General features: G+C 44.2%; 1 protein-coding gene across 1 annotated transcript in view; it reads right to left on the bottom strand.

Moving 5' to 3' along the window:
- Positions 1-27,029, bottom strand: part of LOC117508856 (autophagy-related protein 16-2-like) — a 149,546-nt gene that overhangs the window by 101,350 nt on the left and 21,167 nt on the right. Inside the window, exons 3-4 of the mRNA XM_034168703.1 lie at positions 26,628-26,708; positions 24,934-24,987 (exon numbers count right to left, since the gene is read on the bottom strand). Coding sequence (XP_034024594.1) covers positions 24,934-24,987; positions 26,628-26,708 — 135 coding nt within the window. The remainder of the gene's footprint in view (positions 1-24,933; positions 24,988-26,627; positions 26,709-27,029) is intronic.

The following is a 27,029-nucleotide window of genomic DNA, read 5'->3' as shown; positions in this document are numbered from 1 at the left end:
GGTATCCTGCTGCTGAAGCGCTACAAGTGTCCAACCTCTCGCACTGTGCCTGTGCAAACACTGCAGAGCTGTCTTGTAATTTTTTTTTTTTTTAACTGTGATGTCTCCCATCGAGAGTTTTTGTAAATTAAGTTTGAAAAAAAGCTTCTGTTTACATTTTGCTTCTGGAAACACGAGTCCGACGTGTGGTTTTTGAATGTACAATGTGTGTGAGAACATAAATCAAGCACTCTGAACTTTTATGCCGTGCAGTTCTGTCGTACAGTTTGAGCTGGAACCAAGTACAGTGATTGAAAATATCAGCTCAGCTTCAGGGCGAATACTGCCATGAACACTACTGGCCAGTAGATGGCCAACAAAATTCCAGATAATCTGTGTTGCTACATTTAAGACGCGTGGAATTTAATAAATGCAAACACAATAACAATGTCTATAAACCCAGAGAATATATTCACAAGAGTTTTAGGCACTAGAGTTTAATGCTGGTGTCCGTGGAGCCTGATCAGAGTGTGTGAAATGCATTTCTCATGTCGTGAACGTACTGAGATTACCCTATCATACCCATAATGCACCTGGACACAGCATGTCCACACTAAAACCTTAAAAATTACCACATTACTTTAAAACTAAAACATATATCTGATATTTTCACTGTATAAAACTTCAGACGTGACGTTAATTTAAATAACTTGTCCGAAATTAGTTTGGTTAAAATTTGAACCATAATTTAAAAATGTATGCCTCTGGATGACTTGGGTGAAATTGCCCTCGTATCAGTATGGGGTTAAAAGAAATTAGTTTTTTTTTTTGGTGACCAGTTTTCCTTTGCCTGTAGAGGATAGAGCAGTTTCTTCTAGAAGCAGCTCTCCTTTGTTTGCAGAGGGTTTAACTACACATCTGCTATGAAACATTTAACAGGTAGGTGCTCAACTGATTTTAAATTGTATAAATGTTTGTAGCTGTTCAGCTTTGTTTACCACATTAACGGTGTAAAAAGTATCGGACAAAGATTTATCGGAAGATAATTAGTCCGATAATGGTTTTTAAAGTTATCTGAAAAGATAATCCGATAATGAAAACATTATCTTCGATAATTATCGGTTATCGGATTATCAGAACTGTGCCCAACACTGTTACTATCTGTATCTTTTACCACCCTAAGCTGCTGCACATCCTTTCCAGCTCTGTCCGTTTGTCTGGCCAATCAGTACAAGTCCTTTTCTCCTTCCTTATGATTCAACTTCTTGTACAGCTCGCAATATGCCTTTTCCACTTCTCTTGTCACCTTACGCCACATCTCCTTCTACTCCTGTCTACTTTCTTCATCTCTCTGACTATCCCAATTCCCTCTTCGTTCCACCACCAAGTCTCCTTGTCTTCCTTCCACTGTCCAGATGTCACACCCAGTACCTTCCTGTCTGTCTCCCTCACTACATCTGCAGTACTTTTCCAGTTGTCCAAAATTGCTTCCCCTCCATCCAGTGCTTCTCTCACCTTCTCGCAAAATTTCACTCAACAGTCTTCCTCCTTCAGCTTCCACCATGTGATCCTTTGTTGATGTCTCACTCTCTTCTTCTTCTTTACCTCTAAAGTCATCCTACAAACCACCATGCTATGCTGTCAAGCTACACTCTCTCCTGCCACCACCTTACAGTTGGATTTCTTTGAGCTTGCATCTCCTACACAGAATGTAGTCCACCTGTGTGCGCCTTCCTCCACACTTATATGTTACCCTGTGCTCCTCTGATTTCTTGAAGCAGGTGTTTACCAGACCCATTTCCATAATTTTTGCAAAATCAACTACCATCTGTCCTTCCCTATTCCTGTCCTTTACCCATTACTTCCTCATCACCTCTGTTCCCTTCACCAACATGCCCACTGAAGTCTGCTTCTATCACCACTCTTTCATGCTTGGGTTCACTCTCCAATACCTCATCTCACAGCCTACCTGCAGGGCATACCCAGCTAACACATAAGGATATATATTGGTTATATTTAGGTCATGGTTATCAGAAACGTTTCAAAAAAGTGTTCATAACATTATTACTTCCTTTTGTAAATTGACAAGTTATGTTTATAGTTGAGGGAAATTTGACAAATATATTAATTTGTCAAAGACAACATTACCAGAATATTCTAGAAATGTTTGGATGAAACATATGTTTAAGTGACTTTATGTAACATTACCAGAATTTTCTGAGAACCAAAAGTAAACTTTCCTTAGGGCCCCTTCACACATAGTACGAATAAGTACAAATCAGGGCGAATCACGGCAGAACAGCTTGTATGAGTGAACCACGAAAACATCGAGCCGACGGGCAGGCATGAACGATCCTGCTGTGACAGTTTCGTGCACACGACGGTGTCGTGCACAAGCGTGCACAAACCTGTCACGGGGGAACACAGTGTGAGCAGCTGGGACGTGTTGCACCACATCGCACCACTGATGTGGAGAAAAATAAAATAAAAACCAGCTGTATAATTAGTGAATATCACTGGTTTGATATAAATAATAAATAAAAGGGGACACAAGACAGAACCCCACGGTTAAATAACCCTGGTAAAAAATAAAATAAAGACCACTCACGGGATTCGAACCTGATTACCAGATTGAAACTTTACCACTGCACTACAATCACTATCTTATAACAGGAGCATGAAATCAACATGCAGATAAATGTATTTAAAAAAGAGAGAGAAAAAAGCACCATGATGACCAAATGGCATTTGTTACGGTGTATTTCTGCTGATATGTGACTGAAAGTGGCATATTTGTTGCACTGCTGACTTGTCATATAGTCCTGTGGTGTGCCGCTCACAGGACACATGTGTCCTGTCAGACAGACATGACAGATCGCCTGCTGTGAATCCACATGAACTGATGGTCCGTTTCAGCTGGGACAGCCTGTCAATGCGTGCGCTGTGCACACTCCCCAGCCCATTGCAAAAGCGATATATGTTTTTATGTATTTCCATGTGAGGACAGCAAACACACACATGAGCCTGTGTCTAGGAATGGGTATCGAGAACCAGTTCTTTTCGAGTATCGTTAAGAAATTATTCGATCCACCGATATCAATATCCTTTTTGCTTAATGATTCCCTTATCGGTCCTTTAGAGCTGCTGTTTTTGAGGGTGTTTGTCGGGAAAATGATCATTCCTCTACGTTGATTACAGACCCTGCAGCAGCTCTGTAATCAACCGCTTCTGCAGCGTGATTCCACTTTGAAGCATGAACCATTGAAGCAATGCTTCGATCCACTAGCTCGTTGGTTCTTTGATTCGCCGCTCTTCAGAAACGGCAAGTCTGCTTCTTAACCCCTCTCAAAGCCATTAAAATACCATGAGTCTCTTTTGTGTGGATTAAAGTCACTAACTGGGACTCTTGTCTTGTTGCAGCCAAGAAATGAGAATCGTCCTCCGTTCCGTTGACACAGCTCCAAATGCTGCGTGGTCCGGTCGGAATTAATAACATCAAAGTGAATCACCACTTTAAATAAAATGACACCGTCCCTTTTGTCCTTTATTTCACAATTATGACAGAGTTTGGGGGAAGAGCAAGAATCAGCCCCACAGCAGGGGGAGTGGAGTTTCTTTTTTTTTCTTTTACGTGCGCGCGTGAGCGAATCATCCGTGGAGATTATTTTACTTATTAACTACACAGATGTATAATAAAACAAATGTGAATGCCATAACTCTTCTCTTGGCACCCTATCATAAGCTTTTTCTAAGTCCACAAACACACAATGTAACTCTTTCTGTCCTTCTCTGTACTTTTCCAACAGTATTCTCAGAGCAAACATTGCATCTGTAGTGCTCTTTCTCGGCATGAAACCATATTGCTGCTCACAGATCTTCACCTGTTTTCTAAGTCTAGCTTCTACTACTCTTTCCCATAACTTCATGCTGTGGCTGATCAGCTTTATGCCTCTGTAGTTACTGCAGCTCTACACATCACCCTTGTTCTTGAAAATAGGAACCAGCACACTTCGTCTCCACTCCTCAGGCATCCTCTCACTTTCCAAGATTTTATTAAACAATCTGGTTAGAAACTCTACTGCCATCTCTCCTACACATTTCCATGCCTCCACTGGAATGTCATCTGGACCAACTGCCTTTCCACTCTTCATCCTCTTCATAGCAGCCTTCACTTCTTCCTTGCTAATCTCTTTTACTTCCTGATTTACTCTCACCACATCATCCAGCCCTTTCTCTTGCTCATTTTCTTTATTCATCAACTCTTCAAAATATTCCCTCCACCTTCTCAGCACATACTCCTCACTTGTCAGCACATTACCATGTGCATCTTTGACCACCCTAACCTGCTGCACATCCTTTCCAGCTCTGTCCCTTTGTCTGGCCAATCAGTACAAGTCCTTTTCTCCTTCCTTACTATTCAACGTCTTGTACAGCTCGCAATATGCCTTTTCCTTTGCTTTTGCCACTTCTCTTCTCGCCTTACGCCGCATCTCCTTGTACTCCTGTCTACTTTCTTCATCTCTCCAACTATCCCAAAACTTTTTCGCCAACCTCTTTCTCCTTATGCTTTCTTGGACCTCTTCATTCCACCACCAAGTCTCCTTGTCTTCCTTCCACTGTCCAGATGTCATACCCAGTACTGCCCTAGCTGTCTCCCTCACCACATCTGCAGTACTTTTCCAGTTGTCCAAAATTGCTTCCTCTCCAACTAGTGCTTCTCTCACCTGCTCGCTAAATTTCACACAACAGTCTTCCTCCTTCAGCTTCCACCATCTGATCCTTTGTTGAGCTCTCACTCTCTTCTTCTTCTTTACCTCTAAAGTCATCCTACAAACAACCATCCTATGCTGTCTAGTGACACTCTCTCCTGCTACCACCTTACAGTCTGTGATTTCTTTTAGCTTGCATCTCCTATAAAGAATGTAGTCCACCTGTGTGCACCTTCCTCCACTCTTATATGTTACCCTGTGCTCCTCCCTTTTCTTAAAGTAGGTATTCACCACAGCCATTTCCATCCTTTTTGCAAAATCAACTACCATCTGTCCTTCCCCATTCCTATCCTTGATACCAATATCTACCCATTACTTCCTCATCACCTCTGTTCCCTTCACCAACATGCCCATTGAAGTCTGCTCCTATCACCACTCTTTCATGCTTGGGCACACTCTCCACCACCTCATCTAACACACTCCAGAAATCTTCTTTCTCCTTCATCTCACAACCTACCTGTGGGGCATATGCACTGATGATATTCATCATCACCCCTTCTATTTCTAACTTCACACTCATCACCCTGTCAGACACTCGCTTAACCTCCAACACACTTTTAACATACTCTTCCTTTAAAATGACCCCAACACCATTTCTCTTCCTGTCCTCACCATGGTACAACAACTTGTACCCACCACCGATGCTCCTGCTCTTACTTCCCTTCCACGTTGTTAACCCGGGCCGCGACCGATCCGGTATGGGAATTTGATTCTGAGTCTGCATAGTTGGGTTGGCTTGTTTTATGCCGGATGCCCTTCCTGATGCAACCCTCCTCATTTATCCGGGCTTGGGACCGGCACTCAGAATGTACTGGCTGCACACCCCATGTGGCTGAGTTAGCAAACAGCAGTATCTACAGATCTTAAATGTTTTAAAGATTATCAAGGACACTTGCCAACAGCCAATACCCCAGAAAGGTTAAGGTACTGAATATGTGGTGATTCCAGACTGTATGTATGTAGGTTGTCTGATGTTGTGATTTCTCTTAAAATATCAAAATTAGAAATTTTACACTCTTCTATGACACTTTTAAACATGTACTGGTCATTCTCAGCATTTTAAATATCTTGGAAAATCTGTAGCTGCTGCAGTATAGAAAATACAGTTGTATTTGAAGTAACTGTAGAAGAATTTTTAGGTCCATATTTGAACTGTGATGAACTATCAAGTGTCCTGATCTGAACTGTATGTCCTCTGGCTGAACTAGCAGGTGTTCAACCCAAAAAAGGGCTCTATTAGTCATTCAGTCTGTCAGGGGCTTTCCAAGGCCTTTTAGGTGCTTTCCCGCAGGCCACGTGCGAGGGGCCTCGGGCCAGCTGCACCTGTGGCTGAGGCCACGTGCGGGGGGCCTCAGGCCAGCTGCACCTGTGGCTGAAGGTCTTTTAAAAAAATCAGTTGTAAATCCTTCACGTTTTAATGGGAGCGTTTGTCACATTGAAATAATGGCCTAACACCTGCTTAGGGTTCACTAGAGGACGCTTCCAATAGAAAACTATGTCTTGGGAATGAAATAAATAAAAAAGTCGAAGGAGGAGCGATGCCCGCGGGTCTCCAATAAATAGATGAGCGCGGTTGTCACCTATTCAGTCTCTCTAGAGGACTCAGTTTGTCTAAGCTCTGTGTCGAAGGCTTAAATAAACTTAAAAACTCTGTGCATTTTATCTTGCTTAAGGCTGAATTATTCTAAAGTGTTGTGTCCTTTTCTAGCATATCACTTGCAATTAGTTTGTGTTATCTAAAAGACGACATCCCGAGAAGACTAAAGACGGACCACGTCAGAACTTGGCGAGCCAGCCAGGAGGGTCCAGGGGCATTCCGGCAGCCTGGGGCAGTCCAGCTCATCCCTCCAGACCGTAAATAACAGTGATCACGACTAAAAGGTAAGCAGAAACCTTTTATATCTTCTGCACGATCTGGAGGAGTGAGTCGGGATTTCCGCCCAAGTTGACAGGTGATATTTTTTAATTGCCTCTTACCCAAAAGAACCTGGACTAAGAAAATTGATAAGAGACTAAAAAAAGATAAGATTGGAAATTATCAGGCCTTGTAGATAAAATGCTCAGAAGGTGTGTGCGTTCCCGGGAAAAAGAATGTCTGTGTGAGTGAAAGGTCACGAATGTTCATGAACTCTGGTGCGGAAAAGAGTGCGTGGAGAACTAACCTGGATGCTTGGGGAATAATTGGTGTTGAAATTCGTTACTAACGTGCCGGCTGATAGCATGCGCTGTAGGGGTTAATTTAGGGGAGTATACTGACAAATAGATACAAGGTAATACAAGGTTATTTAAAGAGTTTAACAGAGACTGAAGTGAAATAAGTGAGAAAAAGAGTTTAACAGAGAATACGTGCAGAGGAAGCACAAGATAAGCGCCTGAGGGGGCGCAGTAGAAATACCGTACGTGATAAAGAGATTTAAAGAGAAAAGTGCAAAGTAGCACAGCTGACAGTAAGTAAAAGAGCTCAATAAAGGACGTCATTTTTTAAGAAAAGAGAAAAACTATAAAAAAATAAAAAAATGAATGAAGAGTTAGTGCAGAATACATGAGAATTAATGAAGCAGAAAATAGTGCAGTAAGGCACCAAATACACGCTTGTGGGGCGTGGGAGAAGAATAAGTAATTAAGTACACAGTAATATGAGTTTTTTATAAGAAAAGAAAAAGAGAGTATTTTCAGTGCAAAGGCACATTAAGCTCACGAGGAGCTCAGTAAGTGAAGAAAAAAGTAGAAGAAAGTGCAGAAAGGCACAGGATACGCACGCGAGGCGCGGTAAGGCGTAGAAGTAAATGAAATATTGTATGCTCAGAGAGGAGCTGGTGAAAAATAATATATTAAGCACAGGATACGCACGCGAGGCGCGGTAAGGCGTAGAAGTAAATGAAATATTGTACGCTCAAAGAGGGCTTGTAAAAAAAAAAATAATATATGAAGTTGCTGGCAGCGCCGGAGAAGCTGTCTAACGTGAAGAAGAGATACATATTTAAACAGAACACATTGGTGTTAAGTGATTAAAAAGGTTGTTTAAAGCCGCGGAGTGAAAAGTGGCAGAAGTCCTTATAGAGATATATAGAAAGTTGTTTTTAATAATTTTTGTGTATAAAGCTTTTGAAGATTGGTGTGGGAGAGCGGAGAGTAATCGGGGAGTTGCAGGCAAAGCTGTGAGGGCTTGCAGGCTGGCTGACATACAAGATTAATGTGAAGAGTAGGTACGAGGAGGAGGCGTTTAGACCCAACAAAGGGACTTGGGAGGTGCATGACAGGCAGAGAGGAAAGTGTGAAACAGAGACAGTGAAGAAAAAGACAGGAAAAGAGACTGCTATGTAAATACAGAGAAGGTAGATATTATTTCAAAGAAAGAAAACTAATAAACAAACATAGCAGAAAAAGACAAGAAGCAGAAAGGTAAAAAATTAGAAGGAAAATAGAAAGTCGGGAGCAAAGACATTAGGAAGTGTTAGGGTTGTAAGAGGAGTAAAGAAATAAAATTGGTTATAAATCAAAAGAGTTAAAGCTTAGATTATAGTGAAAAAGCTGACAGACTGATCAATGCTTGGGACAGTCTTTGATGGGAGACTTAAGTGATGATGAAACAATACTCCCAGAACATTACTTGACTGACGGAGACATCGAAACCCAGGGAATCAGGACACATTTTTGGCTGGAAAGGACCTATTTTGACAGGGTAGGAGCAGAACATTGGCAGGACGAACAAGAGATCAATCAGAAATTATGGCAGATTACTAAGGTAATCAATCTGAAGCAAAAGAAAGAACAACTCCCTCTAATTAATTGGGAGCTGCTGATAAGACGTCTGTGGCATCAGGGTTTAACCCCGTGGTTGGAGCTGCTTTGTGCTGATCCTAATAAAGAAATTAGCATACCATTAAATCATTTAATAACACTGCCAACCGATCCAGGTGAAGAACTGTTTCCTAGGTTGACTCTGACTGTGGTCCCAAGGAAGGTTCGGTGGGAAACAGGTAAATTTTCATATTTAGTTAAAGAAAAAGAAGACGGGCATAACAGTTGGAAATTTAATCCTTTTAAGGGTTTAAAATACAAAACAGGTGTTACAGCCGGCAAGTTATTGGTCTGGATCAGGACAGCCCCTGAGGGACTACCAGAACACCATAGAAACACCTCACATAGCGTTTGTCAGGGTTACATGGGTAACTCTCAAGGTCAAGGTCGGGAAAGTACCCCGCTAGACTTAGTACTAAGAAAATATCCAGGAAAACGCACTAAGGCCAACCAATGTATGAGAAAGTGGCACAAAAGGTCACATGGGGGCAGGCAATGGCCTTTGGAGGGATCATTTGATCCGGTGATGTGTGAAGCAGTTGCGGTAGAAATACAGAAAAAAGAAATTAAAGATCAGCAGAAGAACGTGAATAACAACAAAAAACGCACTGAAGAAAAAGAAGTTTTGGCCTTGTTCAAGCAGGAAGCGCAGAGGCTACAGCAGAAAAGAGAAAAAATGACAGAGGAAAGATCCAAAGACACTAAAGCCAGTGCACCGAGCTGGGAAGCAGAGCCACCCCCATATAAACGTCATGATATGGGAAAGACAGCTGGACAATTTGTATTAGGAACTCGTGAAGAGGACCAAGGCATGGATGTGGAGGGCAAATTCACACTGACACTAAAAGCTCGAGAGCCACAAGGAGACAGGTCCTCAGTCTGTCAAATGGATCATACAAGGTCTCCAAGTCCGAAAGTAAGTGGTCGCTCACCACGACCAGCAGGGGGGGCCACAAATAACAGTGACACGGAGGCAGACGAGGATAAAGAGAGAGACCTGAAGGCTCCGCCTGTACATCGAGGTCCACTGAAAACCGTCCCCTCCCACCATAAGTTAGCCGACTGGACCTTCACAGGCTATAGAGGCTCCGAAGAGTGGCACAAGAGCTTCTGTGACACACTGGATCTGGCCAGAAGAGATAATGAAGAACTAGCTGAGCAGCTTCGGCTAGCGAAGGAAAGAATACAAAGACATAGGGACGCCGAGGAAAGAAGAATATTACAACAATCGACGCCCAATCAAGGGAATCACATTATAGAGCCACCCACCCGAAAAATTTCTGGTGAGATCATCATTGAGAGTGCAAAAGAGGCCCGACTCAGGCAAAGACAACAATGTGTAGCCAAAGACATAGCGGCTTTAGAACAGAATATAACCAACTGGATGGACTGCCTGGAACCACTCAGTCGCACTCGATCTGGAAGACAGTATGGAGCCCCCACAGAAGAAGAGGAGGACGAAGACCTCATATGCCCATTGGTGGTTAGAAATGGTCATCATGTGTATACCCCATGGAGCTGGACAGACATGGTGGGGCTGGCCAACAGGTTGCCAGACATCACCCAAGGAGCTGGGAGATGGATAACTGCCTTAGAAGAAGGCACTGCAGGGGTAACCTTGTCTTTAGGTGACATAAAAGCCTTGCTAATGCATGTCATGGGAAAACATGACACTGAAGAATTAGCAGGAAAGGTTGGACTAACACAAATGATGGGCACTAATCAACATGATGAAGTCCCCTTTAATCGCTATAGAAACTCCATGTGGGAAGGACTGAGAAGAAAGTACCCTGAGGTCTTGGATCCCTCTAAATTGGATGATGAGGAGTGGACACCTGAAGAGTGCCCAAAGAAGTTCCTGCACCGATTCCAGAAGAGATGGGCGGAGGAAACAGGAAATGCATGGAACCATTCTCCAGCAACTGAAATCCTGTTTAAAATAACTGTAAAAAAGGCTCTACCAGATGAGGTTCAGAAAGCCCTAGATGGAGTCGTGGGACTATCGAAAATGAATTGGGCTTTATACTCTGAGCATATTTGTCACCATTTTGAAATCTACAAGAAAGAAAAACAAAAAGAAGAAGATGCAGCAAAATCCCTGACGAAAAAATTGGTGCAGATGCAGTTGGGAGAGCTAACCAAAGTCAAGAAAGAAAAAACAAAGACCCAGGCACCAATGATGACCGCTGTTCGTTCTGAGCCGGCAAGCACGGGCCTTACGGCAAACACTGCTGCCACCATACAGGCACCTGTGGTAACAGCCACACAGAGCCCCCAAGGAGCAGCAGGAAGCACTCCTACAGGAGAAGTCTCAGCACCAGTGGAGCATCACTATCACTACCATAGCACTGGCACACCCGGAAATGGACCCACCTACAGTCATGGGTGGAGAGGAGAGTCACGGAAGGTTTCAAGGTCAAAGAGGAGGGTGGTGAAGAGGATCTCGCCAACCTTCATTTGGAAGCAGATTCCTGAACTCAGCTCCCAGGAACAGTCAAGCGGGACCGCCTATGGGATCAACACCCCCAATAGGGGATCAACCCTCTAATGAGTGTTGGAGCTGTGGACAACCTGGACATCGAATGAGAAATTGTCCGGCCCGACCTTGGGTTGGACCCTCTGCCTATTGGCAATAGGGGGGCCTAGAGAAGACAGAGGGGGAAACGGTGGCATTGGCTATTTCGATGATACCTAAGGAAGAGCCAACCGTCACCGTTAATATACAAAACAGAGATTTCCCTTTCATGGTGGATACAGGGGCAACATACTCTTGCATAGGGAAAATGGGCGCTCATCTCCCCCTCTCTGGGTCTGTAATTAAGACCATCGGCTTCTCTGGGAAAACTCAAATAATACCTTTTACACGCCCACTTCCTGTAACGATTGCAGGAAAAACAATTGAAGCACCCCTGTTATACTCACAAAATACACCTGTGAATTTGCTGGGAAGAGACATTTTATGTAAGCTACAAACCCAGATAGTGTGTACCCATCAAGGACTGCAAATACACTTTCCTGACGAAGCACTCACCAACATTATGGTGCTTATGGACATGGAAAACAAGGTCCGACCTGTGCAACCCATGGTATACTGGCTGAAGTTACAACCAGAAAATTCAAATCTCCAAGTGGAATGGGAAAAATGGAAGCCCTGGGCAGAACAACACTATGAAGCAGTATATACACCTAGTTTACCTTTACATGTCACCCTGATGTTCGATGCCAAACAAGAACAAACTGACTATGCATGCTGCTGGGATGCATTGATGAATCAACGGCTGTTTCACATAACCACCACAGAAATGTATTTAGGCCCCCAAGGGGCCGCAGCTTCTGTCAAGCTAACTTCAGCTGAACAACAATGGTATCAAGTGCCGAATGCCACGCCTCATGTGACCCTTTTAGTCTCAGAAAAGTACGAATCCCATGACCTAGGTCCAATGGTAAAGACAGCCTCAGAAGTTGAAGAATGGCAGAACATGGAAAGTCCACAAGTACATCTGTCAAAAGACCAGCAGTTTGTACGAATTAACTTAAAAGTAAATGATGAGGCTATAGCTCAAAAAGTGGAGCTCAATCCTAGACCAGAGGGACAGATGGTGTTAACGGCCCAACAAGAGAAATTGTTAGAGCAAATACCACCAGTGGTGTGGTCCAAAAGCAAAACGGATGTAGGACTAGTAAAAACAGCCTTACCAGTAAAAATAAAAGTAAAACCGGGAGCAAAACTGCCTCACCAAAGGCAGTATCCATTAAAACCTCAGGCTATTGAAGGCATAAAACCAGTAATTAAGGGACTAATGGCAGCTGGAGTTTTAATAAAAACTGCAAGCCCATGCAATACTCCTATCTACCCTATCCCTAAAAACAATACCAAAGAGTATCGGCTGGTACATGATCTGCGTCCTATCAATGCAATAATAGAAATGGATGCACCTATAGTACCTGATCCGCATACTATACTATCAAGCATCCCTGCTGGAGCAAAATGGTACACAGTAATAGATCTGTGTTCAGCCTATTTCAGTGTGCCTGTGCACCCAGACTCACAACATTTGTTTGCATTCACATTTCTGGGACAACAGCTAACGTATACACGGCTACCTCAGGGACTGAACCTGTCCCCAGCCATCTTTAACAAAGTCCTGGCTGAAGATTTACAACACCTTGACATACCCAGTACATTGGTGCAATATATGGATGATCTCCTTATTGCATCAGAGACTCAAGAACAGTGTGAAAAAGATTCATTAATTGTATTGCATGCATTGGCAGATGGAGGTCATAAAGTCAGTAAGGACAAATTGCAGTTCTGCAAACAACAAGTAGAATACTTGGGAAGACAGTTGTGTGGGACCACGCGATGTATAGCCCCAAGCCAAGTGGAGGCTATAATCAAGGCTCCCAAACCCCAAACAGTGGGACAGATGCTTTCATTCCTTGGTATGGCAGGGTACAGTCGGCCGTGGATTTGTGATTATGCTATAAAAACTGCACCTTTGCGTGCCATGATTAGAGCAGTGGGGCAAACAAGCAATGCAGCTCTCCTCGTCTGGACAGATGAGGCAACGGGAGCTTTTGAGGCCCTAAAAACAGACATGCAATCTGCTCCCGCGTTAGGTAACCCAGATTATGGGAAACCTTTCCATTTGTATGTTACTGAAAAAGCTGGATATGCATGTGCTGTACTAATGCAGGAAACAAATGAAGGAAAACAACCATTGGCCTATTATAGTACAAAGCTTGACAACATTGAAACAGGATTGCCACCATGCTATCAGGGTCTAGCAGCAGCTGCCTTTGCATTTCAAAAAGCATCATCCATAATCATGGGACAACGTTTTGTCTTAACACAAGCTAGACGCACTGGATATGAAGTTGTGTTGTCCGCCCCAGAAATAACAATACAACGTTGTCACACGGTGAATCCTGCCACCAAATTGACCACACCGTTAGATGGTACTCCACATAACTGTGTGGCAGAGACAGAGAAATTTTTGAGAGCCAGAGAACATTTGTATAATCACGCCATAGATGCAGATCTAACCCTGTTCGTGGATGGCTCATGCTTTCGGGATGCCGCGGGATTGCATGCGGGTATGGGGATAGTTAAACTAAACACGGATGGCGAGACCTTTGAATTACTGGAGTCCCAAGGAATTGATCAGCCTTGTTCAGCCCAACTGGCAGAAATCAAAGCCTTAACTATGGCTTGCCAGATAGCTAAAGATCAACGTGTTAATATCTACACAGACTCAGCCTACGCTTATGGCGTATGTCATGTACATGCAAACATTTGGAAACAAAGGGGATTCCTGAGAGCAGATGGCACCCCTGTCACTCATGGAGAAGCGATTTCCCAACTGTTACAAGCTCTCCAATTACCGTCTGAGGTAGCCATCATTAAATGTGCAGGTCATCAAAAGAATAATAACATCATAGCTCAAGGTAACAACCTAGCAGATGACGCAGCTCGCAAAGGAGCACAAGGAGAAAATATGTTTCCCCTGCTAACCATCCAAGATTGTGCCCCACTGGTTTCACTTGACGCACTGATAGTGGCTCAAAGTAGGGCCAGTGGAGAAGAAAAACGAATGTGGGTTAAACGAGGCGCTATTGAGACACGCAGTCAGGGGCCAGCAGACAAGCTGTGGCGCAGTAGTCATGGACATTTTGTGTTACCCACCAATTTATTACGACATGCAATCATTTGGGCCCACGGACCCGATCATTGTTCGCAAGTCCAAATTATGAACAAACTAAAAGCTGTCTGGTGGTCACCATATATGGCAGCTACAGTGGACCGTTTGTTGAATGAGTTTGAGGTATGTGCACAGTACAATGTCCGGAAATCATTCACAGCCCCTTTAGCCCACATTCCGGTCCCTGATGGGCCATTCAGACATCTTATGATGGATTTCATAGACATGGGAGCTGAAAATCGAGTTAAACGAATGAGATATGTTTTGGTAGTGATATGCAGATTCAGCCGATGGATTGAGGCAGTAGCCTCTGCAAATCAAGACCATAAAACGGTAGCCAAATTCTTGTGCCGAGATGTCTTTCCAAGATTTGGCATTCCAGATACTATCTCATCTGACAACGGTAGGGCTTTTGTAGCCAAGGTTACACAAGAAACATTCAAACAATTGGGTATCAAACAGAAGTTTGGGTGTGTTTATCACCCTCAATCAAATGGGGCGGTGGAACGGGCTAATGGCATTTTAAAGAACAAACTAGCAAAAATCATAGCAGACAGCAATGGCAAACTAACCTGGCTGGATGCGTTGCCGCTTGCTTTATTGTCAATGCGCTCACAAACTAACCGACTAACCCATTTGACACCATTTGAAGCTCTTACAGGTCGGCCGATGCCTATTCCATACCTGAGAGGACCCTACGAAGGACCATCGCTGGAGCAGCTACAAGACGAATGGCATAATTATCTGAGACAGTTAACCCAAATACACAAAACTATCTTTTTGCAGGTCAAAGGTGCTACAGAAGACAGAGAAGCAGAGACTCCACTCGAAAATCAGAGCATCCAGCCTGGTGATCTGGTTTACGTCAAAGTGTTCAAAAAGAAGTGGGACAGGCCCCGCCGAGAAGGTCCTTTTAAAGTTATTCTTGCCTCACGTACAGCAGTCAAAGTAGACGGTAAGGACACTTGGTTTCATTTAAACCACTGCTGTAGGGTTGGTGGCCCAGCGCCCCTGCGGCCTCGGCAAGCTCGTCTTGGCAGAGCCGCCGGGCCAAGGGGGGAAGCAAGAGAAGCCAGAGACCCTACAGCAGCACCGAGGGATGGCCACGCCTCCCTGCAGCCAGAAGAAGCACCGAGGGAAGGCCACGCCTCCCTGCAGCCAGGCGAACACCGGCCAAGGCGCTCACAGAGACTGATTGAACAAAGACGACGCACAGCTTCAGAGAGTAGTGGATCCCTGCCAGATAGAGCAGCGACAGACTCAGATGCAGACTCAGAAACAACTGGAGACGCAGGCCAACAGACAGACAGAAATACAGACCGACAGATAGTCAGGCCACAGGAGACATCAGACTCGGACAGCAACTTAGCAGATTTACCGACAGAAGAACCACAGGAAGTACAACCCAGACAAAGCACAGATACACCACACATCCCTAGTGACAGCTCATCTAGTGACGGCTCACTCAGTAGCACATCTAGTAGTACATCTCAACAGTCACCAGAACAATGATTAAGGAATTATTTAAGGGATTGACAATACTACTGGTGGTTAGTATGGGAGAACATAGACGTCCAAAACATACAACGGACTGTGCCGTGGCCATGGCCGCAATAGCAGCTAAACAAGGCATTCTAAACACAGGAAAAACATATAATTTGGTATACATTAAATCAAAAGCCTACAAGAACATAGGAATACAGGGAAAGATGGGGGATTACATATTAGGCGAAGCCATTAGCATCAAATGTGAAAAGGAGGGAACACTCAACATAGAGGTAATTTGTGATAAAAGAGGATGCAGGGAAACCAAGCAAGACGTAACTGTTACAGTACATGAAGCCACAAAATGGGTAAAAATCAAACCAAGGAAAAAGAGGACAATTAGAAGCCTAGAAACAAGCAGTCACTTAGGGAGATGGGATCCCAGTACAGACCTAGCCCGTACACAAGGGTTGAAGACCAATTTATTTTACCAATGGTTGAAATTTTCGGCTAGGCAGATCAGTGAAAAGCCTTGCATAGCCTGTCACCGGAAAGGTGTGATACCTCAGGCTAAACCCCTACCTGATATCAACAACTGTTATAGGAGCCCCCAACATAACTCAGACCAAGCAGAATGCTATACACAATGTGTTATGAAAATGGCAGTAGGTGATGAAAAATATGCTGCCGACAGTAAACTTTGTCCAGTGCCCCTAAGTACAGAAGGAACCGTTCCACCTATGATTAAAATAGAGAAAGGGATGATACACCCATTCTGTATAGCTAAAGGATTAGTAGCACAATACATAAGCGATTGGCAGGTAGGGACGACCCAGCCAAAACACCACATACAGTGTATGCAAAAGCAGCAAGAATATAAACCGGCCAAAACAGCATGGAACATTACCGTCTGTCACACCCTGCCAGCAGCAGGCATACAGTGTGAACAAATAGTACCGGCCACAGGGGGGTCTGTAATTGGACTGAATCTCACCCATGCTTCATGGGTATCTACTCCAAATTTAGCTAAGGGAACGGTACCCTTAGCTGACATCTTTTGGATATGCGGACAAAGAAGGAAACTCCTGTCATCGCTGTCCCCTAATTGGAAAGGCCTTTGTGCTCCTGTGATGCTCACAGGAGCTATAACAGTAATTGAAATGCCAAATCCAATACAACTCATGCCACAGAAACTTCGTAAGAAAAGAGGAATAATGACGTTTAAAACAGATTACAACATCACAGTAAGAAACGGGATACCAGAAGGGATACCCCGACAATTAGAAGCCATAGACAGTAGCAGAGTTAAAGCGGATGAAGACGCGGATAAATGGGGATGGGCATTGGCTCTGTTCGGGGTTACTCCAAAAATCCGTTCTAGGTTCCAGGAGGTGCAGTGGATTAATTACTTGTGGTATAATCAGCAAAGATACCTGAACTGGACATTGGCAGCAGTAGGAGCCTTAACCGAACAACTGCACGCCACCTCGCTAATGACAATGCAAAATAGATTAGCTATTGAGATGATGATGGCTGATGAACAAGGAGTTTGTATTATGATCAAAGCCACCGAATGTTGCACAGCTATTCCCATGCGTACAGGGGAAGACGGAAATTTGACAGAGCTCTTAATCACACTTGAAGAGATGCAACAGGAACTGTTAAGTAACTCCATAGGAGGGAGAAATGAAACTGACGATTCTGGATACATTGTAGGGAATGGAATGAATATTGGCCCACTGTTTTCACTAATTGGGGCTCTAAGGAGAGGGTGGATATCATGGAAAGACTGGTTATATCAGATAGGTGTAATCTTGGCACTAACAGGGGTGGCGGTCTTGCTGGTAATATGTTGTGGTATTCCCTTGATAAAATTTCTGGTCAATAAATTGATTTCATCCACAGTAGGACAGCTCCCACTGTTAGCCATCCGAGCCCTAGAAGAAAGCACAAACGAAACAGACAGAGAACCAGAATATATGGAAATGGATGAAATACCAATTATCCTCCCCGACAGCCCCCAGCTCCCTAATATTGTGGCGTACACCCCAGATAGGGAGGACTGGGATGGACCGTGCTTGGTGATATTGTAGACGAGGAAGAAGACATGCACGCACATTTACATTCACACACATGCACCCACAAAAATGAGGGATAGGATAGACAATATCTGAAAGAATGACATGGAGCTGTAATAATGAACGTATATGTATATTACTAGGACACAGGAGTATGGCTGAGAGACCAGACTCCCCTGATCAGGGACCTATGCCTGATCTGCCTCTATCAAGTCTGATTGGACTCTCAGAACTGTTTGGAGAAGAGGATATACAGGAGGGATGGTCGAGACATGATTGGTCGCCACAGCCGCCATCCATCCAGCAGCTAAACCAGTTGGCAACAGAAGGATCTTCATCGTTCCAGCACCTGGCGATGACGGCTTCACAGAATCTGCCTGCAGCAAGAGTCGGCCCGAGGACTCCACCATCACCTGAAGGACCCTTTGGACTCAGGAACACACCCCTTCCGCAGATGCCATGGAGACAGTCACATGTGCCAGTGGCAACGATACCCTCCAGGGGAGGCAGCCAAGGTCGGCCATATGCAGCAACCGCCCGAGTGCATCCTAGACCCAATTCACTGCTAGGACCTGTCCCCAGCTTTCCACCCCCAAGGCAGGAGAGATATTGTGATCAGCCCAGTACCTCTGGAGGAGGATCAGCAGGGGTGGACCTTAGTCGAACTCACCCACCAGGACAGAGGGGAGCTTTGTACAGGCTGCTAAATGCCCAGAGTGTCCCAACCACTTGCCTGTGCGACATCAACAATACTCCCCCCACACACGAAATGCCTTCCCCCTTGTACTTCCTGTCCCCTGGACTGCACAACCTTAATCTGGTCATGGTCACCCCACTGGACATGGCAATCTTGGTTCGAGAGCTTCGTCTTCCACAAGAGTCTGTTCCAAAAACCTTGGAGCAGCTCCTGCCTCTCACAAATCACATTCCCCATGGGCTATTTGAGGAAATCATGCCACAACTGAGTCAGACAGCTGCATACCTGTTAAGGATACACCGTGACAATGCCAACATCTCTTGTGCTCAGGAGGGCCTCCATACTCAACTGTGTGGTCTTCAGTCTAGTATGGACATGCTAGCCAGCATGATGGAGCATATGGAAAGGGAACAGCTAGGGCTGGCCACCACCACCCTGAATGTGGGCAAGAATTCTCTGGGGGCCCTGTACAACCTGGCCAAGCAGCACAAGGAGCTGGAAAGATCCATCAGAGAACTGCACGACTGTCTGAAAGCCAGAATTCCTGATCCTTCCCCCACTACCCCTGAAAGGCCAACCTCCCCATATTCCCCAACTTCTCCCAAAACTTCAGACGCTGAGTAAATGCTGAGGAGAGCGGACTGACGTAATGGCACTGAACACGGACTATGATCTTGGCTCTTGAGTTTGAATTGCGGACTGGTTTCAGAAATCTGAGTGTAAATAAAAACAAAGAAGGATATATGTTAGTAACGAAGGTTGGGTAAATGTCTGTCCTTACCATCATCTGCGTAAGACAGATAAAGCTAAATGCATACACATAGATATCACATTGCAAAGTTATAAAAAGGGGACCCTTACACGGCGTGTTTGTAGATTTAGTAGTAAAGATGCACCATAGGGACCCCTTTTTCTTAAATTATAGCATGCCTCAAGAGACATGCATCGCCTAAATTTGGCGTCTGGCCAAAAAGGGCATTAGAAAACAAGCTGAAAAAGAAGAAAAACAAAGTGGAAAATGTTGAGAAATGGCCTATAATGAAAACCATTATATGATTGACTAAGGCAAATGACTTAAGGACGGAAATGAAGGGAAACCATTTATTGTGTTTATCATTTAACTAGACATAGCTGCGCTAACCTTAGAATAGTTTCTTGATTGGTTGACTAAATAGTGGTAACGTAGGGGTTATTTGATGCATTTAAGTAATAAATGTGTGACTTTTTAACAAAATAATATGTAGAACCAAGTATAATGGGTTGGAGCCTCTGGTTGAGTGAGACAATAGATGCCAGAAGATGATTGGTTGCACTGATGTCAATGTAAAGCCTTTACTTTGCCATGATTAAGAGGTTGCTGTAACTTGTTTTATGTGGCCATTCTAAGTGCCTTGAATTACACCAAAACTCAATGTTTGAATGTCACCTTGCGTTGATATAATCCAGCTAATTGATCACCTTGTGCCTTAGTAGGTAGGTTCACCTGCACTTAAACTTAACTATATTTACCGTGTGAAGTATCACTTACATTTATATCCGCACCAGAGTTATCAGTAAGTCGAGTGATGTGTTTTTCTTTTTTATTATTGCAATGCACAAATGAAGATGTCTTGTCAGTAAACAACCCAAGAGTATAGTTGATGTAATGGGACTCTTTCGAGTCCCAGAGGAGGGACTGTAGAAGAATTTTTAGGTCCATATTTGAACTGTGATGAACTATCAAGTGTCCTGATCTGAACTGTATGTCCTCTGGCTGAACTAGCAGGTGTTCAACCCAAAAAAGGGCTCTATTAGTCATTCAGTCTGTCAGGGGCTTTCCAAGGCCTTTTAGGTGCTTTCCCGCAGGCCACGTGCGAGGGGCCTCGGGCCAGCTGCCCCTGTGGCTGAGGCCACGTGCGGGGGGCCTCAGGCCAGCTGCACCTGTGGCTGAAGGTCTTTTAAAAAATCAGTTGTAAATCCTTCACGTTTTAATGGGAGCGTTTGTCACATTGAAATAATGGCCTAACACCTGCTTAGGGTTCACTAGAGGACGCTTCCAATAGAAAACCATGTCTTGGGAATGAAATAAATAAAAAAGTCGAAGGAGGAGCGATGCCCGCGGGTCTCCAATAAATAGATGAGCGCGGTTGTCACCTATTCAGTCTCTCTAGAGGACTCAGTTTGTCTAAGCTCTGTGTCGAAGGCTTAAATAAACTTAAAAACTCTGTGCATTTTATCTTGCTTAAGGCTGAATTATTCTAAAGTGTGTCCTTTTCTAGCATATCACTTGCAATTAGTTTGTGTTATCTAAAAGACGACATCCCGAGAAGACTAAAGACGGACCACGTCATAACACAAGGGATGAAAAATCTTCATCATCTTCATAGTTGCCCTCATTTCATCCTTACTAATCTCTTGTACTTCCTGATTTATTCTCAACACATCATCCAGCCTTTTCTCTCTCTCATTTTCTTCATTCATCAGCTCCTCAAAATATTGCCTCCACCTTCTCAACACACTCTCCTTGCGTGTCAGCACATTACTATTCAGTGGTGGCCCCAGAGATAACCCAAAAATTAACTCCGATAACAGATAATCAGATAACTGAAAAGTTATCTTTGATAAAGTTAAAACGATAAACCACCCCAAACTGTATCGGAAGTTACAGATAACCGATAAATTCCAGTATTGTCTCCAGTACACTTTCAGCCAAGAAATGAGAATCGTCCTCCGTTCCGTTGACACAGCTCCAAATGCTGCGTGGTCCGGTCGGAATTAATAACATCAAAGTGAATCACCACTTTAAATAAAATGACACCGTCCCTTTTGTCCTTTATTTCACAATTATGACAGAGTTTGGGGGAAGAGCAAGAATCAGCCCCACAGCAGGGGGAGTGGAGTTTCTTTTTTTTTTTTCTTTTACGTGCACGCGTGAGCGAATCATCCGTGGAGATTATTTTACTTATTAACTACACAGATGTATAATAAAACAAATGTGAATGATTTCTAAACACAATTATGACAGAGTTTTTTGGGGAAGAGCGAGGATCAGCCCCACAGCAGGGGTAGCGGAGTTTCTTTTTTTTTTTTTTTACGTGCGGGCGTGAGCGAATCATCCGTGGAGATTATTTTTACTTATTAACTACACAGATGTATAATAAAACAAATGTGAATGATTTCTAAACACAATTATGACAGAGTTTTTTGGGGAAGAGCGAGGATCAGCCCCACAGCAGGGGGAGCGGAGTTTCTTTTTTTTTTAATTGTTTACATGTGTGCGCGTGAACGCGACAGGAGGTCCTCAAACTGGGTCCTGCAGAGACGGAAGGACCGCTGAAAGCGGCCGTCATCCAGACGCAGCTCCTGCAGCAAATAATGATACTCCCCGAATTGGGAACGTCTCATGACGTTTGTCAGCTTTCCACAACAACTCGCTCCATGTGATCAAGGTCCGTCATGTTAACTTGACTAACAACCGGAGCCGGTGAGTGGAATGGAAGCTCCTCCTATTTGATGATGCAGTGGGGCGATTTTTCATAGCAAAAGCAGAGCGGCAGACCGGGCGATGGTGGCGCGTCCGTCGCCATGCAACCAACGTGAATTTGTGGCGCCTAGTCGCACCCGGTCTGACCGCGGCATTATAAACACCCTCTCCTTATAGCAAAAAAAAAAAGAATATATACATATATCAATATATATATACTCATGACAACTATACAAAAAAGAGAAAAAGAAAGTGCATGAACAATTTACCTTAATCACTGAAATTTCAAAACACAACCAAACAAGTAATAGTGAACAATGACAATGAACAATTACAATGGTAAACCTAATCCTTCAAACTATGACGGGTAAATATGTTGTTTTTGTAAAGCCTTTTAAAACCAACCAGTGGACCAAGTATTTTAATATTATCAGGACAGTTATTCCAAATATTAACACACCTGACGGAAACACAATGACTTTTAACAGTAGCACGGATCTTCAATTTCTCAAATAATAATGTTCCTCTCAAACTGTAGCTGGACTCTCTCATTTTAATCAGATCCTGGACATGTAGAGGCAAAAGCTTATTTTTACTTTATATATAATCTGTAGGGTAATATAATCAACCAAGTCCCAGAATTTTAGAATTTGCAGACAAGCAAATAACAGATTTGGTGGCTCACGATATGGTTTATTACTGATACTTCTTACATGGTAACATGGTACATGTTCTGCAGCTGTAACATCCAGGACCAGAGATGTCAACAGCTGCTGGTGTTGGCAGCCAGCCACGCCCCCTGTCCATTCAGCGCACAGAACAAGGTGTCACTCTGTGATCAGATGAAAGGCACCTTGCCTGTGGGGGGGCGCAAACCACGCGCACGGCATGTACTGGGGGGGTGGAGCATGCGAAACACACGCACACATGTTGTGGGTTGAGCCGACACTGTGGCACGCCACATGTGTACTTGGCAACTTCACACTCGTGGGGCACTTAGACAAATTTCACCACCAGCTCCACAGTGATCGTCTGCTCACTGTTTTCGTGCTAACAGCACGAATGGCCACACATTTTATAAGTGTCAGGTGAGCGGTGTTAGATGTCTGTGCATCCTCTGGAACTTGGCCGACACCTATCGCGAGAGGGTTCGATGGGTTCGCACAGCGCACACACTGTCTTTCAGCCACTGGTGTGAGCAAATAGTTGTAGCAACAAGTGTACGAGGTGTTGGAGGCAGCTACGATTTTACACATATTGCATACGATTCCTGATTCAAGCACAATCGGCCACATTCGTGTGTGAAGGGGCCCTTAAAAACATTCCCAGGATGTTGGGCCTAACGTTCTGTAGAAGAATTTTTAGGTCCATATTTGAACTGTGATGAACTATCAAGTGTCCTGATCCGAACTGTATGTCCTCTGGTTGAACTAGCAGGTGTTCAACCCAAAAAAAGGGCTCTATTAGTCATTTAGTCTGTCAGGGGCTTTCCAAGGCCTTTTAGGTGCTTTCCCGCAGGCCGCGTGCAGGGGCCTCAGGCCAGCTGCACGTGTGGCTGAGGCCACGTGCGGAGGGGGCCTCAGGCCAGCTGCACCTGTGGCTGAAGGTCTTTTAAAAAAATCAGTTGTAAATCCTTCATGTTTTAATGGGAGCGTTTGTCACATTGAAATAATGGCCTAACACCTGCTTAGGGTTCACTAGAGGACGCTTCCAATAGAAAACCATGTCTTGGGAATGAAATAAATAAAAAAGTCGAAGGAGGAGCGATGCCCGCGGGTCTCCAATAAATAGACGAGCGCGGTTGTCATATTCAGTCTCTCTAGAGGACTCAGTTTGTCTAAGCTTTGTGTCGAAGGCTTAAATAAACTTAAAAACTCTGTGCATTTTATCTTGCTTAAGGCTGAATTATTCTAAAGTGTTGTGTCATTTTCTAGCATATCACTTGCAATTAGTTTGTGTTATCTAAAAAACGACATCCTGAGAAGACTAAAGACGAGCCGCGACAGTTCTCAAAACGTTTGCGGTAACTTTACTATCAAACATTCTTGTAACCAAAAAGAAACTTTCCTTCAAAACATTCTGAGAACTTTACAGCTAACGTTCTTATAACATTTGACAAATGTTCTTATAATGTTTTAGGAACTTTATTTTGTTAGCTGGATATGCACTGATGATATTCATCATCACCCTTTCAATTTTCAACTTCACACTCATCACCCTGTCACACACTCACTTAACCTCCAACACACTCTTAACACTTCCTTTAAAATGACCCAACACCATTTCTCTTCCTGTCCTCACCACGGTACAACAACTTGAACCCACCACCGATGCTCCTGCTCTTACTTCCCTTCCACTCGGTCTCTTGCTCACACAGTATGTCTACCTTTCTCCTCTCCATCATATCAGCCAGCTCTCTCCCTTTACCAGTCAAACTGCCAACATTCAAAGTCCCCACTCTAATTTCCATCCTTCTAACTTTCTTCTTCTCCTGCTGTCTGTGGACACTTTGTTCTCCTCTTCTTCTTCTTTGTCCAGCAGTAAACCAATTTCCACCGGCACCCTGTTGGGTAATGACTCTGGTGGCAGTTGTTGTCAATCCGGTCTTGACTGATCCAGTACGAAGCTTCGATTTCTGACCTGCATTTATTGTGGCTTGTTTTATTCCGGATGCCCTTCCTGGTACAACCCTCTTCATTTATCCGGGCTTGAGACCAGCGCTCAGAGTGTACTGGCGAAACACCTCATGTTGAAAAGGCGTTAAGGCTTCCAAAAAAACTTCATTAACCCCTCAGGTGTTCATGGACTTGCCGGCACGTCCACATCAGTGTTGCTTTATGTTTCTGGATTCACAGGTATTAGGGGGGGTGCTGGAGGTTTCACATGGACCCTACTAGCCCATGGTTTAAATCAAGAAGTGTGTCCCATAAATCTCTGAGTCTGGACAAGATGGACTCACTCAAACATTTCTTGGATGGATGTGAAGATCCTCGGTGATGATACTGATGCTGACCTGCCGTGAAGACAGTAACTGTTAAATGATTGTTAGTTACAACTTACATCACGTCAGTACTGGATTAGTCACACAGTCCGTGGACCTGGAAACAAAGAACCACAAAACCACGAATGCTGCCACAAACTGCACAGGAGCAACTGTTCTTCTGAGAGGACATTCTGAGTAACATCCAGAGGAGGAGCAGAAATCTTCCCAGGTGTCTCTGGATCTCAAAGTCCGAGGACCCAGAGACATGAACATCCCTGCTGAGATCAATGAATGTCTCCACAAGTTCAACACTTTCACCACATACAGACACACTTCTGATGGCCGAGTCCAGGAAGTCACTTGGTTTAAGATGTTTGAATCCATAAAGTTCTGCATTATTGTGGGCGTGGTCGCTTTGAGTGACAGCGGTTCAGTCCAGTGACTCCGCCTCTCACTGTGTGGTTTAACCGCTCTCTGTTGTGTCAGTGACTACGTTTACATGCAGCCAATAACCCTTTCATAACCGGAATATTAGTAATAACCCGGTTGCGCACGGCCATGTAAACACCCGCAAAAACCCGAATATGCTCATATTCCGGTTTTTAAAAACCAGAATAAGACCCCTGGGTTACTCCTTTTGTAACCCGAATATCAGGTCATATAAACGCGCGTCGGAATATCCCCATAGAAAGGAACATAATTTTGTGTTCTGCACATGTCCTATCTGCAAGGAATCTTGGTCTTTTGAGTACGGCAACTACTTGTATGCGGCGCACACAACCCACCGGACACCACAGAAGCAGAGATAAACAGCACATTGTGTTCTGCGTCCTTATCAGGTGGACCGGTCGCGGCACCGGTCGGCATATCATCGCGATTGCTCTCACTGCCTCCGATGCACTTACCGTGTCTGCGGGCTCGGTAAACGCCGCAGCGGGCCACTCACACCGCCCCCCCTCTCTGCTGTGTGGAGCTGCGCCAACTCTGGCAACAGGTCCAGAGACTACACTTGCTGCTTTGATGCGGATGTAGCCCGCAGGAGAGAAAAGTGAGAAAAATGTTAATGCCTGTTTGAGAAAAGTGTGTAGTGAGGGGTTTTACACGAAGCAGGATTTGCACGAACACCAGACCAAATCAAGCATCGGTGGAAGACGTGCGTCGCTGTTTAGATGGGGATATTCCAAATGATACCACTGACCATGTATAGAGGAGTAACTCTGTCTGCTTAAGCATGTAAACGGGTTATTCCTAATGATTCAGAAACCGGAATATTGACTTTAACCCGAATATTAACGGCATGTAAACGTAGTCTGTCTGTTTGGAGTATTTTAGTACAAACACCTGGAATAATCTGTCTTGTTAATGTCTCTGCTGTAACAGTCGTGCTGAGTGGAACTCTGGTCTGATTTGATGTTGTACGATGTCAGCAGCTGTCTGTTAGGTCCACTTAAAGGAAGATGACTGAGAAAATGAAGAGCTCATAACTGTTAATGTCCATGACAAAGTATATATTTAGAGCCACTGCACAGTCCCCAAAAATATGATTTATCCACCCAAACCCAGCTTAGCCTGTTAGCTTAGATGGTTCAGACTGGAAGAGAGGGGGCGTGGTCAGACTTCTCTCAAACAAATGAACAGAATCCTGCCTTTCTGAAAGACAGAGTCCTCACCTGAAGAGGCTTCTGTGGCGAGTGTCTGTCGAGTTGCTGTTCTTTGGAGATGCAGATCTGGAGGACGGAGCACTTAGTGAACTGAAACAGAAGACAGGACAGTGACACACAGACACACAGACCCAAAGACACGGTGCTGAAGCTGGACTCAGAAAAAGGTCACAGATGTGTTTCATGACGTTTGAATCACTGAGAGCAACAAGTGCAGCGAACATGCTGCAGCTTCTCCAGCACAGGTGCAAAAAACCCAACCAGGTACTGTACATGTGTTAATGAACCAAATGCAGACGAGTAAATGTCCAAAATGCAGATGGGACACCAGAACCCTGGTACTGGAGAGAGGGGCCGAAAAGAGGAGAATGAGGAGAAGGATTCTAGGCACCCTAATACAATTATAATACG

This window comes from Thalassophryne amazonica, chromosome 4, assembly GCF_902500255.1.
Source record: "Thalassophryne amazonica chromosome 4, fThaAma1.1, whole genome shotgun sequence".
NCBI lineage: Eukaryota > Metazoa > Chordata > Actinopteri > Batrachoidiformes > Batrachoididae > Thalassophryne > Thalassophryne amazonica.
This window is presented reverse-complemented; position numbering and strand designations above follow the sequence as displayed.